This window comes from Chaetodon trifascialis, chromosome 13, assembly GCF_039877785.1.
Source record: "Chaetodon trifascialis isolate fChaTrf1 chromosome 13, fChaTrf1.hap1, whole genome shotgun sequence".
In the NCBI taxonomy this organism is placed as follows: Eukaryota; Metazoa; Chordata; class Actinopteri; order Chaetodontiformes; family Chaetodontidae; genus Chaetodon; species Chaetodon trifascialis.
In genome coordinates this window covers 13,621,915-13,638,732 of record NC_092068.1, presented here as the reverse complement: position 1 = coordinate 13,638,732, position 16,818 = coordinate 13,621,915, and the positions used below count along the sequence as shown (strand labels likewise).

The following is a 16,818-nucleotide window of genomic DNA, read 5'->3' as shown; positions in this document are numbered from 1 at the left end:
TATGATATAAAAATAAAAATACAACTTTGGAGATTGTAGAATTTTAATATTGTACTAGAAATGATAAATGACAATTGTGCATTCATTAGGCGGTTCATTGTCATGTTAGAACAGGACTGTTGTGGAAAAGGACTTAAGACTCACGTCTCAAGTTCTCTGCCTCGTGGTTGTGTTTAATATTCAACTTCAGGTATATAACAGCTGGTAGAGCATTACAGGGAAACACTCTAAAAGATCTAAAGCCAGTGTTTGCTAGTGAGAAATTCAGCCTCCTCACTTATAAAAGTTTCTCATATATTCTGGTTGATGTTGTTTTCAAAGAAACATTACATAAGTTAAAAAAAATACATTCCCAGAGGACTCCAAAAATCGTCCTCTATGAGCGTGTGGGAAGGTACTGCAGAATTATATTAAAAGAATTCCTCTTTGTTTACGTGCAATGACATTGTTAACAAGATCAAGACAAGACAAATCTCATATCTTACCATATACAACAATGTTAAATATCAATCTTAAAATCTACATATAAATTAAACAACAAATGTACATACATTCTCTAGAGAAAAACAATGTTATCTTAAGACAAACTGTGGCATTTTTACATTTGCAGTTACATTTTAGGCATTGAACAGAAACCTTTCTAGAAGACATAACAATCACTTTGAAACAGCTGTTTATCTGAATGTTGTACCATAGTCTCTTCTTACAATGACGCAGGCAGCTATTATTCGAAACAGAGTTAAAAGGGTGCTTAAACTACATTAAAGTCATTCAAGAAATTAAATTAATTCATGTCACATTGTACTCTGGCCTCTCCTTGTCTGGTTAGCTAGCTGTTATTACTCAATGTAATTACTATACCTTTAGTTATCTATACACACCACAGTCACATGTGTTTTCAGTATAAATTTCACAATGTTTTGCAACAACCCATTTGATTCAAATTATTAAACACAAACATTCACAAAATATGTCTTTCCAAAGGTATGTAAAAATATTTTCATGAAGTGCTTTGGCTCCCTTGAGATTTTTATTTTTGGTTTTGTTGTTTGTTGCTGCTTGTCAGGCAGAATTCCCTCCTGACTCTGTTTAATATGAGAGTGACAGTCAAAGGGAACCTGAGAAGTCTGCTGGTCTGATCATCATTGTGGTGGACTTCAGTGAGTAGCCCGAGCCTTTCCAGTAGTACCATTTGATTCCATTGAAACGATTTGAGTTTTGGCCTTGTTGGTAATACATCCCATTCAAATTGGACGGACCGCAGGCGTCAAACCACCAACCTGGAGCATCAAAACAAACATTAACAAGTTAAATGATATTAATTTCATGATCACAAGGCAAAGCAATAGAATAAAATCCTTCAGAGCTAAATCATCTTGTGATTTTCAGTTCATTTGTACACATGACATGAATTATTTTGGAATTTAGAAAGCTTTGACTGAGATTTAAACCATCTGAGCATGCTGGAGCTCAAACTAGAATAAATTAAATTTGTATTTGGTGCCTTTGTTCAAGGCTATCTTCCCCCACTCCTGTAAAACCTTTGAGGTTAAGAAACTGTAACATCTGCTTCCTATAGACTGAACAGAGAAAGTTGAGATTTCACAGAGTGAGTGAGCATTAAATAACATTTTTCAAGCTATAATAGCAGTTATACTCTATGTAATGAATAGCATCAATGCCCATTTTCAGCTGTGTTGTACTTCAATGTCAATGTCTTGTCATGACATCAGAGGAGCAGCATTGTGCCCCTCTAATGTTGTCATATTCAAGATGGACAGTTAAAAAAAAAAAAAAAAAAAATCAAATCACCCACATACCCACAATGCAAATGGACCAAAAAGTTCGGCGGTAGATTCACGTGTGTTATGCTAGTAGCGGCTAACGTAGCCTCAAGCAGCTGGCCTGTCTGCCAGTCTGGTAAGCCCACGTCTTTCTTACTCCACACATAGATTTTTTTCATTGTCAAACTTGTCGTCTTCAGCCCATAAATGCTCAACTGGAGAGTTAAAAAGCATTAAACTGAGAGGTGTATCTAAGAATTTTTCAGCCCATGTCTACATACACATTTACTACATTCATTAAAGTTTCTTTTCATTCAAAATAGGCAGCCTCATATTTGTAAAGGCAGATCCCGCTTTAGTCATTTTGCTGGGTCAGTGCCACTCAATCACGATTGTGCATAATGTGCAAGTCCCTTGTGAGAGACCCCTCATGGGAAGAGAGGAATAGGGTTAGGGTTTTCATGCTTTCATGCTCACTTGGCAGACCCCAATACAGAGGGATACAAACTTCTGGCAGCGGAGTCACTTTCAAGGGAACAGAGGAGGACCCTTAAGCTACAAGAGGAGAGAGGGAAAAGCTCTGTTCCCAGGCTATTAATGTCAGCCATTGTAGAGGCCGAATTCCCCAATGAGTTGATCAGTGATTAACTCTGAGCTAATTGTGCTCTCTGACCTGGCCACAAAAGTAAGGGAGTGCTTAAAATGCCCTTGAAGATTTTTGAGGGATGTGCCAAGATTTGGGTGGGTGGGAATTTGTTCCAAAACAAGAACAAGTCACAAACTTACGTGATTATTGTGTTTTCTCGACAAGCACAATTATTCAGAAGCATGAGTTATTTACAAAAACATGTTTCTTACCCCCTGTTGTCAGTTGTGAACATTTGCAAACACATTTGTCGTTGTCTGCATCCTTTGTACTGAAATCACTTCCTGGCTGCCCGATGCTGCTTATTTTGCCTGCTGTTCCACTGTAGCCTTTAAGGTGTATCCTGTAGAATGGAAAAGGAAAAATGAAGGAAGAGGAGGAGGAAGCCCATGATTGCTGTTCCTCAAAAGGCAGCGTCCCACTCACTTGTACAGTTCTTTGGCCGTAGCTTCACTACTACCAGATCTAAATTGGGGTTTGGCATAAGGATCTATTTGCATTGCAGTCGTTTCTGCTGTTTTTGATTTTCACATTCAGCTGTTTGTGTAGTTTCTCTGTAGGAGCTGCTTGGAATTACTGAGCGAACTAACCGAAGACCAAATTGGTCATAGTCAACTTAAGACCTGAATAGAGCTGTGTTGAATTGGAGCATTTCAAGGTCTGTTTGTCAAATTCAAAGGAAGTGTCCATTCCACTCCTGAAATCAGCTTAGGTTTGGAAAAGAAAGTCCTACTGAAGGTTTTGTTGTTGCCAAGAGTTGCAGACAAAATGTTAGAATTCCAAGACATTTTATGTGTTTCCTATTTTTCAAACACTGACCAGTTTTATTACATTTTCTTTGGGCTGGTGCCAGTAAAGCTGTGTCAGGAAGTAAATACTCTCCATCCAGAGGAATTTCTATACTGTGTTTTGCTTTGAGGTCAGCAGTTATGAGTATGAGCATTTTTTATTTTTTTAACCCCCCAAAAAGTAGCATTTGGGAGATAACTATGCACGATACGGTCCAGGGACATTCTGTGTGTCTGTCACATAGAAATCATGAAAGACTGTAGAATGAATCCTTCTTACCCGTTAGTGCGAGTTAACAACCAGAGCAAATTCAGTGGAAAATGACCACAGGTGCTGGTGGCAGTGGATCCATTAACGTGCGCTCATCTTCACAGTCGGTGAGTAAATAGAGAGAATTAGCCTGATAATCAGACTGAATCGTTTCACATTATTCTGCTTATTTGACTTGCTTAAAAAGCAGATGTGGGTGATGTTTCAGAAGTATGGATCAAGGCTAGTGGAAGAATCGGTATGATAGAATAATTACATTCGCAGCTCTCATGCTTTTAGCTTTGGGGAGATATTCACGTATGAGATCGATTACAGTTACACTACACTGCATGATGGTTCTTGTAAAGATGATGCTTCAGAGATGCTTTTTATTTATTCAAGTGTATTCAAGTGTCGTTTCAGGGACCATTGCTTCTGAACGTTGTCACTAACTTAATTATTAATTTCTACAAAATAATTGCAAGGCAGTAAGTTTTGATGCTGTGCTTTAGTTACACTTCTTGGCTGAAAATTGGCAACAGTTTTTGGTTCGTGTTCAATGTTAGCAGACTTCAAAGCACTGTTGTAAGAGAGAAGAATTGCTGCTGGGCTTCTTTGTTCTTAATAACTTGAGCTGCATGAGCTTTAACATTTTGGCTTAAAGCAAAAAAAGTTAACAGTGTTCAGTAATTGGCACCAAACGTGACACGTTTATTTCTGTGATTATTGTCAGTACAGCATACCTGTAATTTTGTGCTTCACTGTCGAGGGAAAACTGGTCATATTGTGAGAATCCAGAGTTTCCTTCCCAGTCACTTAGTTGGATCCGTAGTTTGTAGGACTGTTGAATTGTCAGTCTGGAGACAAATTCATTTCCTAACCAGAATTCTCCTGAAGGTTCTCCAAACCCCTGAAAAGAGAAATGCAAGTAAACTGTGATAAACCCCTGTAGGAGGAACTTCTAGGTTGCTTCATCCATTAAGAAAACAGCAAACACGCAGATGACCAATATGTATGGTACATTTATTTGCTGTTACACTGGATTTTATTTTTTTCTTTCAACAGTTACACGAAACAATCTCAAATATTCATATTCACAATGAGAAATTGATAAGAAAGAATGCCAGTGGAAACCGAGCTTTCTTTGTGGTAGGAATAACAGAACTGGCATGAATGGTTTCCACTGTAATGATTGCTCTGTCAGGAATTGAGATTGCGCTTGAGATCCTTTTTGGCCTGGTGTTGGCTCATTTATCTCCGACTTGGCATCAGCAATGCTGGTCACTATTTATGGGAATCAACTAGATTCAGATTGCAGATTATAAGCAAAGTTTTGGATGTACTGACAGAAATATTAGATATGCAGTGATTGAATCTGATCCTAAATGATTGTGGTTTAAGATAAGATAAGATAAGATAAGAGGAGATAATTCTATTAATCCCTCGTAGGGGAAATAAGGGTGTTGCATGTAGCAGGAGGCATTAAAGGGAATAAAAAATACAAAACAGAAAAGATAAAAAAAACATATGTAATATTGCATGGATGCAATGGCAGAATATTGGGGGTGCCTTGCTGGCATCATTTTCTTGAATAGCAGATGGCGATCACTTCAGATATCTGTGCTTGTTGTTGTCGTCCCTTCTTTTTTGGGTTATCTTGGAATTTCCTTAAAGAGTACAGACTCACCAGGCCCTTAACACGCTTTCAATCGATGGCCAAAACTAAATCTGGCAACTGTATTGTGTATTTGAAGCTAAACGGTAGCCTTGGTTATATTTTTTTAAGGGAAGAATTTCTTCTTGACAGCTTTTACCTTTTTGTACTCCTGCCACGTACGGTGAAAGTCAACATGGCCGTCAAGGCGTTTTTGTAGCACTGTCCAGCCACCTCCTTCTGTCTCCATGTCACAGAAAGCCTTTGGACATAAAGGAAAAAGAGTTGCCGTAATTAGAAATTCTGAATTAATCCTCTGTAAAGAATATGTGTTCATTTATTATTTGACAATTGTGTCTGATTTGAGTTGGGCTTAAACAAATGTTAAGTTGCAGGGCAGGGATACAGAACTGAAGTCTGCTGAAAAGTATCTAAGGAGATCACAGTTTTCGCTCAAGCATGCACATCATTAATGGAAGTCTGAGAACATCTTAATTTAACTGCCCCGCCCTCAAGCACAGTACTGTTTACTGAGCCCTCGAATGCTGAGCTGACTGTGTGTGTGTGTGTGTGTGTGTGTGTGTGTGTGTGTGTGTGTGTGTGTGTGTGTGTGTGTGTGTGTGTGTGTGTGTGTGTGTGTGTGTGTGTGTGTGTGTGTGTTTGTGTGTGGGTGTGTGTGTGGGTCACTGTCATGGCATTATTTAACAGAAAGAAAACATGACCTCCTCCTTTGATGGAGTGATGTGAGTGAGCTACACCTTTAAGTTAAGATGGTCTGAATCAGTTAAACTGGCTGATTTTACCTTCACTTCCATTGTAGTGTTGGGTAATGTGAGGGTATAGACTCCACTTTGGGTGTTTCCTGACTTGAAGACTGCAGCACAGTCCATGAAGGTGGTAGGGGTGTCCTGCATCATGACAGTTTTGCTCTCTGCAGATGAAATCAGCCTCATTCATATGACAACACACGATTGTACAGCTTGATAAGTTCACATTTTCAGAAAAAAAGGACGCAGTCATTGCCTCGGTGCTTTGAATCAGGTGGTATTTCAGTGTGGGAGGTCTTGTTTTGTGCAGTCCAGCACAACTGCACAACCACATACAATGGATGTGTTTGACAAACATAAGTGTAAAACTTGAAGGAGTGCATACGTAGGCTGCCTTTCATTGATAACTATACTGTAGAGTGAAGAGGTTACGATGACCCGGAGGTGCTGACTGACCTCGAGCTGTGCCGACAGCGATGGTGTGAATGAGATTGTTCACAGTGTCCAGTAGCTCCTGCTGTTGATGCTGTAGTACAGTGTTGTTGGAGGAGACTTTGAGCAGCTGCTGCTCCAGCTGGCCTATGATGGCTGTCTGCCTCAGTATTAGAGACTGAAGCTGCTCCTTTTCGTCCCGAAGCATCTTCAGCTCCATCTGCCTCTGCACCTCCATCTCCCCCACCTTTTTCTCCAGAAAGCTGAGGAGAAGGAGTCAAGTTAAGCATCGAGCTTCGTCTTTGTTTCGCACATTGGCCCAACACTGGCCCTGAAAATAAGTAGTATCTGTTATTTCCCATGCGATTTGATGTTTTTCTCACCTGTTTTTGTCATTCAGCTTGTTGATTTCATTTGTTTGGACAATCAGTTGTTTTTCCAACTTGTTGGTTGACAAGGAATTTTCAAGAAGTTTCCGCTCAAGTCGAGTTGTGTGATGAATGACCTAAAAACAAAAGAACCAAGTGAAGCAGTTCAGTCAGGCAGTGACCCGCAGATAACATGTGATATCATCCATTCATCCACCAGTAGATTTTTAAATGTTATGATAATGCAGTGATGTAAACGCTGCAAAAGCTTCACATTTATTTCCCCACGCAGCATGCTCCAAAGTTTACGTTTATCACTGACTTACTATTGACGGAGGAGTATTTTAATTTGAAATTGTGTCGTTTCACCTGACATTTCTTAATTTTAATGTTCAATATAGTTTGCAAATAACAATATGACCTGCAGCAAAAAAAGTAAAAAAGCAAGTAACATACAAGAAGGTGTCGCAAGCCGAGCCGTAAACAACAGTAAAATCCTTAAAAAAGAAAATGTCTCAACAATTTGTCAAAATTATTTGGACATTAACTTCTGAATTCCATTAGTGGATCAAGTTCAATCGAAGTCCAGTTTGCACTTTTAGAGTGAACAAACAGTCATTTACAAAATGGAAAACCATGACAGGAAAGGACAACCAAGTTCCAATTCAGCAGACGTACCTGAGCAAGGGAAACTTTCAAAATCCACCTATTTCCACAGACAGACGTATTGAACTAAACTCTGAGGTTGGGGACCTTGCCTCTGATTTCCCATTTTGGAGGAACTGAACTCAGCAAAAAGCAGGTTGTTTACATGGATCCCAGCTATGTGTCTCCAATGGAGCTGTTGATGTCTTTGAACAGACGGATGTCTGATTGTGACAAACTGATAGACCCTTTCTGTGGGAATACGAGTGGTGCTAATAACAGGAAATGCTGTACAGTTGGCTCACATAAGGTCATTGACGTGTAGCCACAATAATAAACTGACGCAGTCATGCCTGTTTTTCCCTCTGCTTATTTTTTTTAACTCTGAAGCTACGTTATTTAATGCAGTGCATCACAGAGAACATTTTCATCAGCATGTTATTCAGTTAAGAAGCCTTTTATCTGTCTAAGTAAACAGGTGTAAACTGTTTTGACTTTCAGTGTGTAGTTGCAGAGAATGTGTGCACTTCATAGGGATGATTCCTTCTGTATGTTTGCGTGCAGTGCAGCCTCACCTGTGCCTCCACGTTGGTCAGTTTCCTTGTTTGCTCCGCAGTTTGACTCAGCAGGTTTGTTCCAATCTCAATCATTGTAGCTGTGTGGTTGTGTACAGCGGTCTGTTGGATGTGGACCATGTCCTGCTTCATACTGTCCTGTATGTAGTTCTCTAGCTGCAGCACAGAAGGAAGACAATTAGCCTGAGGCAGTTTCTAAGACGCATTGATTGGTATCATTAATCAGTGGTTTTGCTGTGCATGCACAATCCTGTATTATTCATACGCCAGTTCACAGATTGACAGCAGGGTGCTGCTCACCACGGTCTGCATCTCTAATGTTGGACACAGAGCAGCTCTGTTTCTTTCCTGAGTTCTTGAGAAACCTCATTTGTTGTTGATGAGAGAGAAGTCATTGTCACTTGTTCTCTTTTCTTCAGAATTACCCTGTTGGATCAGGAACTCAAACCAGGGACTAACATTCATTTGAGAGTTCCTTTAACACTGACTGGACTGCAGTTAACACCATTGTCATAGAGAGCGAAGCATTGACAACTTCATGATAACGTACATACTGTGTATTATTATTGGGTGTGTAGCGAGGCTTCTTAAAGGAAGTGAAAAAGTTTTTTTTTTTTTTAAGCTCTCTGGAAAGCATGTAATATACACTCTGTATATTTCATTGTTGCATAGTTAACCATTTTCCGTCTGACTCACACATCATCACATGAAGTACACTGTTCTCCCCACAATATCAGAGGTAAAGGTAAGACAAGGTATTTTAGTTGTTTGTATTATGTGGTAATTAAGTATTTTAGAAGACAAATGAAAGTCAGTTACAAGTAGTTGTTTGTCCTGAGGGCCAATATGTGGAAAATAATAGATTGTAAAATTTTTCTTTGCAAAGCGCTGAAATAATATGGATCTTGAGACAGTTTATTATATTTATCACAGTGGCTGAGGAAGCTAACAAACATTTACGGTTCTGATGTAACCTTGCCAATATCAGACCTCTTAATCATACGTATAATACAATGGCTCAGGCGCCCTCAGGGTGGGAAAAGGTCAATGTTTCATCTTTACGAGATTTGTCCTTATCTACCTTACAGTATTGCCAGATTTAGACCGACACCAATCATTAAGTTATTTCCTGCATGGTGTTCCTGAGTGGCAATCAGGTCACACGACTCGTAAACAGGATGGAAGTGTTGAGTGAGGAGTTACATCCTTCATGACAGTATGAGTGTACAAAGCAGCGTCGGTTGACTATCTTTGTCATCTCCCGTAAGTTTGCATAATCACGTTTGTTATTTACTCATCAGTCAGTCGCGCAGCCGCAAACACTTTTTTTTTTTAACCTCTTATGGCAAATACAAGTAACAGCTGCAATTAGTGCTAATTTTGTTGTCTTCCTTTCATGACTTCCAGTTTGTTTATGTTCTTGGATACACACGGGGATGTGTGGTAGGTGGAAGGTTGTCATTTGAATTGTTGGCAGGATGTCCCATTGACAGTCAGTGATCTAATCAGTTGTTTACTCCGTGTGCCTCAAAGGCGTCAGTAAGGAATGACTGTGTTCCTCATTCACACGAGAGCGTGACAACAAATTGTTGTCCCCAGCTGTCATCAGTTGGTGTGATGTAAATAGGAATTTCAGAAATTAAGTGACAGTACTCAGATTTTAAGTAAGTAAATCAGACCTTATGGAAGCACTGTATACTGATTTGAACATTTTTTTTATATATAATTTGTAGGATAAGTGTGGTTGTGGATCATGGGGAGCCTACTTTCTGTAGACATCCTGAACAGGTTTATGTGACGGCAGTGTAAGTTCACTAAACTTCTCATTGATATTCTGATTCCTCTAAATACACTTTAAACTCTTCAATCCATCCATCAAACTATAAAATAAAGTTATACATGTCATCCATCCATCCATCCATCATTCATTTATTCCTAACTTTGTTTCTGTTTAGATAACGTGGAGCTGAAACCTTTCACGATGTGGAGTAGGTGCATTTCACCTGATGCAACTTCTATTCAAAAGTGTAATATTATTTGAGCACTCCCATATATAATTGAGCTTCATTAATGTATTTTTTTTAACTATTTAGTTGTATAATAAATGTGGCATTGTGGGACATTTGCCCACTGATAGACCTTTACAAAGTCCAATGCCTCCTCTGTGTTAACACAGAGCTGTAGAAATGTATAATATTTAATAGTGAAAATCTATTAAATATTAGACATCGGTGTTGTTCAAGCTCTTACAAATCAGCTCTCTTCTTTATGGCAAACTGTCAGGTTCATTTTAGAAAAGAAAGTTTGCTGTGAAACTTAAACATCACGCCTTAGCTGTGAGTTCTTCTCCCATATTTATCTCCTCATGTTAAAATTAATTTGGTGAACTCACACAGCAGAAGAAGATACTGAAGTCCTCCTCCATATTTTTTAAGAAATATGACCTGTCCGATGTTGCTGCTGGACTCTGTGAAATTTGCATTTGCGAACGGCCTTTGGTTTCTGAGCCAGCATGTGTGTGAGCGTAGTTCCTGAGTAGCAGCGTCTAGATCATGAAGAACATCAAAGAAGAGTTCCCTCCGAGCTCTCCTGTAGAACTTTTATGTTACGAGGCGGCAATTGTGTGATCAAGCTGTGAGGTGTTCCTGTCTCATTTGGTTTGTCTTGTATAGTTCAGAGATCAGTAATCATGCTCTGAAGAGGGAGAAGAGAGGGGCCTTGAAAAGAGGCAGTTAATGGTTCAGCAAACTGAAAGGGAAGTATGAATCCCTCGTGTGGACACCTGCGCTGAGTCTTTGTCAGTCATCGAACCCATTATGTCCCTTGGCACTTAATGAAACTGTCTCACAAACACTCAGCATATTTTTTTGTCTTATTTTCCACCTTCAAATCAAAACAGATTCCTAGAGAATCTGTCAGTCTTTAAAGAAACAGAGATTTTTTAAGAATAAAATATGGCTGGATAACGCTGTGTTGTTTTTTTATTGTTTTATTGTGTTACAGCTCTGTCATAACTATTCAATTAGATAAATTGTTCTTGTTAGTCTTTGCTCATTTAAACTGATTTTGTCATGTTTTTGTTTAGTGGAGTGTTCTCATCACTCACTAATGTTAGTACATTGCTTAACAAAGCACTTTGGTGTATTATTAGACTGAATAATCGGCCAATCACAAGAAAACTAAAACAGCAGTTATCCTTGAAGGTTTCTTGTCATTCTGATTGTCAAAAATTTTACTTTGTATTTTATTGTATTGTAGAAATTGTGCAAATTCTCTGAAGGTTTCAGGAGGAAATCTGGCAAAGTCGACAGTTATTCCAAATTATTTTGATGTTTGTTTTTTGGTCCAGAACTGCAGAGTTGGCGTGAATATCTCTGGTGACATCTGTGTAAAGGGTTATTGTTTGGCAGATTTGGTCATCTTACACATCATCATAGGCTGTCTCGGGTACCTAAATGGACTTTGTCCGCTTTTCCTCTGAAACAATCACTCTCAAATCACTGTAATAAATCGCAGTCTCTTGTTCTGATGCGATATCATGGGTGTGACATAACTTTACCTTAAGCAGCCACTGTGTGTTGTTCTCCATGGTGATCTCCAGTTGTTCCAGCCTCTGAGCCGCCTCATCGCTGTCCACCGGCCCATCCTTTTGAACTGGATAGTTGTAGTTGTTGCGCTGGGTTTGGCAGTTTTCCTGCTCTGGCAGCAGAAAGGTGTAGCTACACGGCCCATTTTGGATCTGATACTGCCTCTTACCCTCAGCAGTGTTTCCTGTCCCCAGACCAAGGCAGAAGCTTAAAACTAGCAAGTCCACATTCAGCAGCTTCATGGCGGAGTTCTTCAGCTAAAAATAAAGTTTGCACGATTGTAACTCTTTGCTTTTCCCGTAATCTTCCCTCAATGACTGGATGTCTTTCCCCTACAGCATCCAAGTGTAAACAATCCTCTCGAGGTTCTGCAGACTCCTTTTATTACCTCTCAGTGGGAGGAGGAGAAAAAGCCATCAGGAATTGGAGGTAGTGTGTCATTCCGTTAGGTTACCGGTGCCAGACTGCATGTTGCTCGCCTTTCATCAAGCCCCCAACCACTTGTTTGAGCTGCCCATGGCCCCACTGATTAGCTAACTGAGTTTAAACCACTCCCCCCCTCTACTGTGGCCAGTCACTGTGAAGAGCAGTGAAGTGGAGATTCCTTTCAGTACACACTCACTAAACTACAGAGAGGAGCAGATGCACAAAACCACACACGTTCCACTATATCCTCTACAATACCCACATGTTTTTTTTCTCGAGTTGAACAGCTACTCAGGATGCAGCTGTCCACCTTCAGCACACTCTGTGATAGTAGCGGTGTCCATCCCATTCATTGAGGAATGTTTCCCGGCCTGCAACAAACACACTAGCATCTTTGAATGGGAGATTGAAAGGAAAAAGCCTTTGAATGGCTTTAACTCCTTCCAACTATTTTCCTGCTTTCTTCTTACAAAATGCACGATCTATGTTAAAAGCAAAGGCTGCTTTTTTCTTTTTTACTTTTCTCTTCTTCAGACACCAATTAAGGTTTATTTCACGAGTTCATAATGTTATACACTAATCCAAAATTCACTGATCTTCCTTTGGGTCTCAGGGCCCTAAAATCTGTTAGCACAAATAAAAGTTGCCACTTGATGAGCTCTGACCACAAAACAGTCTTTGTTTTTTTATTTGCATCTACTTCAGAGTAGATTTTTTTCAATTTCGGATTAAATGTGCTTGGCAGATCTTTGTTTGAGTCATAAGGTCGCATAACTCATGGGAAAGTAATTTTGTTTTCTTTCCCAAAAAATACAATTTTAAGTGTGGGCCAGCATGTTAAATTGGTGAAATTGTCAGGTTTTGAATATGTGGGCAAGTTGTGGGCGTTTTCTGTGTCCCGTCCCAAAATTTTATGTCTACGCTAGCTCGAAATAGCACAACGCAGATCCCACGCAGGTTAACTATTTCACATTAATTTCACACTTTGTGTGAATCTGTGTGACTGTGCTCAGTGTTTAAATAATCAGAGCTGATACTAGTACAGATTGTTCTGCTGAAATAGACTGCAGTATTTTCAGACGTCCTTTGTGCATAGCATGTCTGACATGCTCTCACGTTAATGACTTGTTTTTCTGTGGCTTAAAGAACATTGTTTGCAGTAGAAAATGGTTTCAAAACTGAGTCACCTCTGTGTTATGTTAGCTAGAAAATAAGGGGACTGGCTCCCCACAACATAAAATCATACGGCCATACACAACCTTTGCCTGTTATAATGACTATCCTGGAAGACACAGACGGGACGTTTGGGGGGTCTTTTCCCCTAATTGCAGCATTATCCCAGCCTGCCAAAGCTTTTGCTGTCTGGGGGCTCTCATGTCACAGTGGGGAAAAGAGTGCAGGTGTCTTCTGCAGGAAGGACATTGACATTGGAGGATGTTTTGTCCTATACTGCAGGAATGTGCCTCAGTCACAGACACTTTCCTATTGATTCAGTAGCTTTGCTCTTCACTTCCCCTTACAGTAAAATGTTTGACAATCAGACCTTGCTCTGTCTGTATAGACTGAGCTTTATATCATATACTGAATAGGCATCTTTACCTCAGCATGCAGCCGCATTACCACATTTGAGTGTCAACTGCGCCATATTTCATTTTTGACAGGAAAGCCTTAAATTTGCCCTGTGCAGTTTGATAGAAATACCAAAACAGAATTGTAGGAAGTAGGCTGATGTAATAGTTACTGTATAAGGGAAATGCAACTTATTCAGGGCACATTACCAAAGAGGAAGGACTTGTCGTCATTCCAAAAACATTGACTTATTCAGGTGTTCAGGCTGAATCACTCAACTCATGGATTTAATGGTAACAGTTCTTGTTTTCTGGTTATTAAAATCACAGCCAGTGATACATTTAATTTATTACTGGACCACATTTTATGTGTGGAAATGTAGGACACACTCAACAGTTTTCTCATGCTATGAGCAAATGGGCTTCTGCTGAACTCTGTACGCGCGCTGTATTTCATTATACTTGGCTGTTACGCTTTCTTCTTCCTTGCCTGGTAGTGATTGCACAAGCTGTCTGCCTGTCCATCCTGCCTCTCTGCAGAAAAACGTGGAACTGTGCTTTGAATCTAATCTAATTAGTGGCTGCAAAGATATTGGTTGGGTTGTCAGAGTAAGGAAGTGGGGTTTCCCAGCTTATGCATAAATAAATTGTTGCTGGCACTGGACAACTCATCCAACAATTTCAAGAATATTTATCAGAGAAAGCTCGTTACCACTGGCATCTCTATGACCCGTCCTCTAGAGATTTAAAAGAATTCAGCAAATTCAACAAACAGGCTTCAGCTCGCAGCTCGTTTACAGATGAATATTTTTAGTATCATGTTTGACAGCGGTTAGGTTTTATTTCTTGTATAGTGCCACCTTAAAATGCAGACTGAGATGTGGGTCATGATAAATGTACCTTCAATGCAGCAGTATACAAAATATGAAATGAAATTTACACAAATCAGTGCAACCAAAGCAGTGTGAGATTGGCTGTGAGGTGTAATAAACAGGTAGAATTAAGCTTTTCCTGACCCCACACAACTTAATGTATATTTACTTTAACTATTTGAAGTTGCCAGAGAATTAATATTGTATGTATTCTTCTTGTGTCAGCATTTTGTTCAGCTCTGTTTTGCATTGGCCTGGTTTTCCTATTTTTTAAAGTCTCTTTTCCTACATAGTAGACCTGATATACAGTCTCCGGCCATTCCCTTAAAGTGCACAGCATGGCTTAACGTTAACCTGACCCTGTCTCTGAACCCTCTGACCAATCCCTGATTACTTGACGTAAAGTGAAACCTGTGTGAACATTGACAGCCCGTTTCCTGGCATTCAACAGAGAACAGAGCAGATTGCGCCCTTCAGTTTAGCAATTGACCCCTGCTGGACACAGAGCAGGCCTGTAGTGAGAGCTTAGAGCATCATTCACCAGACCCATAAAAAACAACAGAACAACAGAGATTCATATAGACAGAGCTGAAAGTACGAAATGAAACCAGGCACATGAAATGGCATTTTAGCCCACTCTTCTGCCTCTCAGAGTTTAACACCTATAATTCGATTGTGATGGAATTTGTAGTTATTTCAGTATCAAAATACACGAGGCCAGGCTGCCTTCAAATTGATAGGTAACTGAAATAGTGCTGAAGAGTTTGTTGTCCATGTTGTTCTCTAGAAAACTGGAGTAAACTTACGGTTTCATGTTCAGTAATGACTGAGGAAATGTTTACTCGTCCCAACAAAAGTTGCCATTTAAACTGGCTTTCATGGTACATGGGTCCGTTTTTCATGTGCCTCGAAGCCAAATCGGTTTCTGCTGCATCACAAACAGCCACCTTCAGGCAAGTTTTGCGATTGAGTTGTGGTTTCAAATCAGTGTTGAAGTGGATACTTAATTTATTCATTAGAAACAGCACACATTAATCAACATCAATATAATGTAAATGTACCATTTTTAGGCAAAAAAACAAAACGTGATCCTGGGGCAGTTTGGTGTTCTGCAGGTTAATGATACTAATCTTCATTGTGCTTAGCATTGTTAAGTAAAAGCTGTGACTTGAAAATTTCCATATTAAAGTTTGACTGACTAGAATTACAAGAAAGAAAAACAGTATGAACTCATGATTATGCTGTCAGCTCTGACATACCTGTAGTCCACCCACACAGGTGTTTTCCACTTATGTTACCTGATTAGAACTCTCAGGACTCTGTGGGTGTTCTGACATGTCATAGCATGAAAAGCACAGTTGTAGATAATAAAATCAATGGCTGAAGGCCATTAAAATGCGTCAGTTTCAGGGTTGTGATATTATAAATGGTGTCACATTGCCATGGCTTATTGGGACGCTTGAATTAAACCGAGCCGTTGTTAATGTTATTAGTAACACCTTTGTTTTTCCTACTACTCCTTGTCAACATGTCTGCTGTGAAAAATGTCTGTTTGGGTTTGACCGAGTCTGAACATTGTAACTGGACATTTTGAGCTGGAATGACTTGAAACTGTCAAACTAATTCCAAGCCACACTGAGACAGTAGGAAAAAAAATGATGATTTTACTTCCTGGAGTCTCTCCACTGGTTGCCTAGCAACTGGTCCTGGCCAAGAAATAGTCCAGCACTTAATCCCGCCCTGAAAATAGCGTATTACTGTCTTTACACTTTAGTTTTTGTGTGGATTAAACAAACAAGATACAATGTGTTAATTAGTGAGCTTTAGAGGTGCCTGTAGGTGGATGTTTTAACTTCAAACAGAGCCAGGGTTTCCAGTGTGAGATAAGCTAACCAGCTGCTGGCAGTAGCTTCATATTTAGTGTGCAGACAGAGGAGTGGAATAGCTCGTCACATTTCTCACAATGTCAAACTACTGCTGTATCATTTCTGGAAACTTCGCCCAGACAAATGTTGAAAGCTTAACATGAGTGAAGCTTTAAAAGCAGTTTTCAGATGATCTTTTAAGGACACGTTGCGAGCTGTTGTGTTCTTTTGGCGTTTCTTGTGAACAGAGCAGCTGAACAGGATCAGCGCCTGCGTCCTGACTGCACCCCTCTGAAAAACATTTCATGTCTGCAGTCTTTAACTGTCGGTTTCTCCTCCCAGATCTGCCGTCTCCAGAGGCACCTGTCTGCCGGGGAGCACCAGCAGGACTTGTTCCAAAGCCAGCCCGCCATGTTTGTGTCCCAGCACTCCCAGCCGCCCACTCAGAGTCTGGCAGAGCTGATCCAGCTCTGTGGAGGAACAGTGTGCAAAACCGTGCGGCAGGCGGGTATCTGCATAGGGAAGTACAGCGGCAGGAGACCAGAGGGAAGCAGGATTCTGTCTGAGCAGTGGGTGCTGGGTAAGATGTTT

The 16,818-nt window shown here is 40.0% G+C and overlaps 2 protein-coding genes across 4 annotated transcripts in view; one reads left to right on the top strand and one right to left on the bottom strand.

The window, feature by feature from the left end:
• The window catches only part of mcph1 (microcephalin 1), a 28,728-nt gene that overhangs the window by 11,261 nt on the left and 649 nt on the right, over positions 1-16,818 (top strand). For all 3 annotated transcript variants that reach the window (XM_070977302.1, XM_070977304.1, XM_070977303.1), the window contains exon 14: positions 16,570-16,807. In XM_070977302.1, the coding sequence (XP_070833403.1) occupies positions 16,570-16,807 (238 nt within the window). The remainder of the gene's footprint in view (positions 1-16,569; positions 16,808-16,818) is intronic.
• angpt2a (angiopoietin 2a) lies at positions 29-12,003 on the bottom strand. Its single transcript, XM_070977305.1, has 9 exons — positions 11,469-12,003; positions 7,910-8,065; positions 6,705-6,826; positions 6,346-6,584; positions 5,926-6,053; positions 5,283-5,384; positions 4,212-4,378; positions 2,643-2,773; positions 29-1,280 (listed from the first exon to the last, which is right to left on the bottom strand). The coding sequence occupies exons 1-9, from the start codon at positions 11,736-11,738 to the stop codon at positions 1,108-1,110; spliced, it is 1,488 nt and encodes a 495-aa protein (XP_070833406.1). The 5' UTR covers positions 11,739-12,003; the 3' UTR covers positions 29-1,107.

What these genes read in the sequence shown, in the direction of transcription:
- angpt2a (XM_070977305.1), bottom strand. Translation starts at nt 11,738, where the DNA reads ATGAAGCTGCTGAATGTGGACTTGCTAGTTTTAAGCTTCTGCCTTGGT. An exon ending in AAGCTGAATGACAAAAACAG is followed by an intron (nt 6,585 to 6,704) that starts GTGAGAAAAACA and finishes CCTTCTCCTCAG; the next exon opens with CTTTCTGGAGAAAAAGGTGG. An exon ending in TTCACAACTGACAACAGGGG is followed by an intron (nt 1,281 to 2,642) that starts GTAAGAAACATG and finishes TTGATGCTCCAG; the next exon opens with GTTGGTGGTTTGACGCCTGC.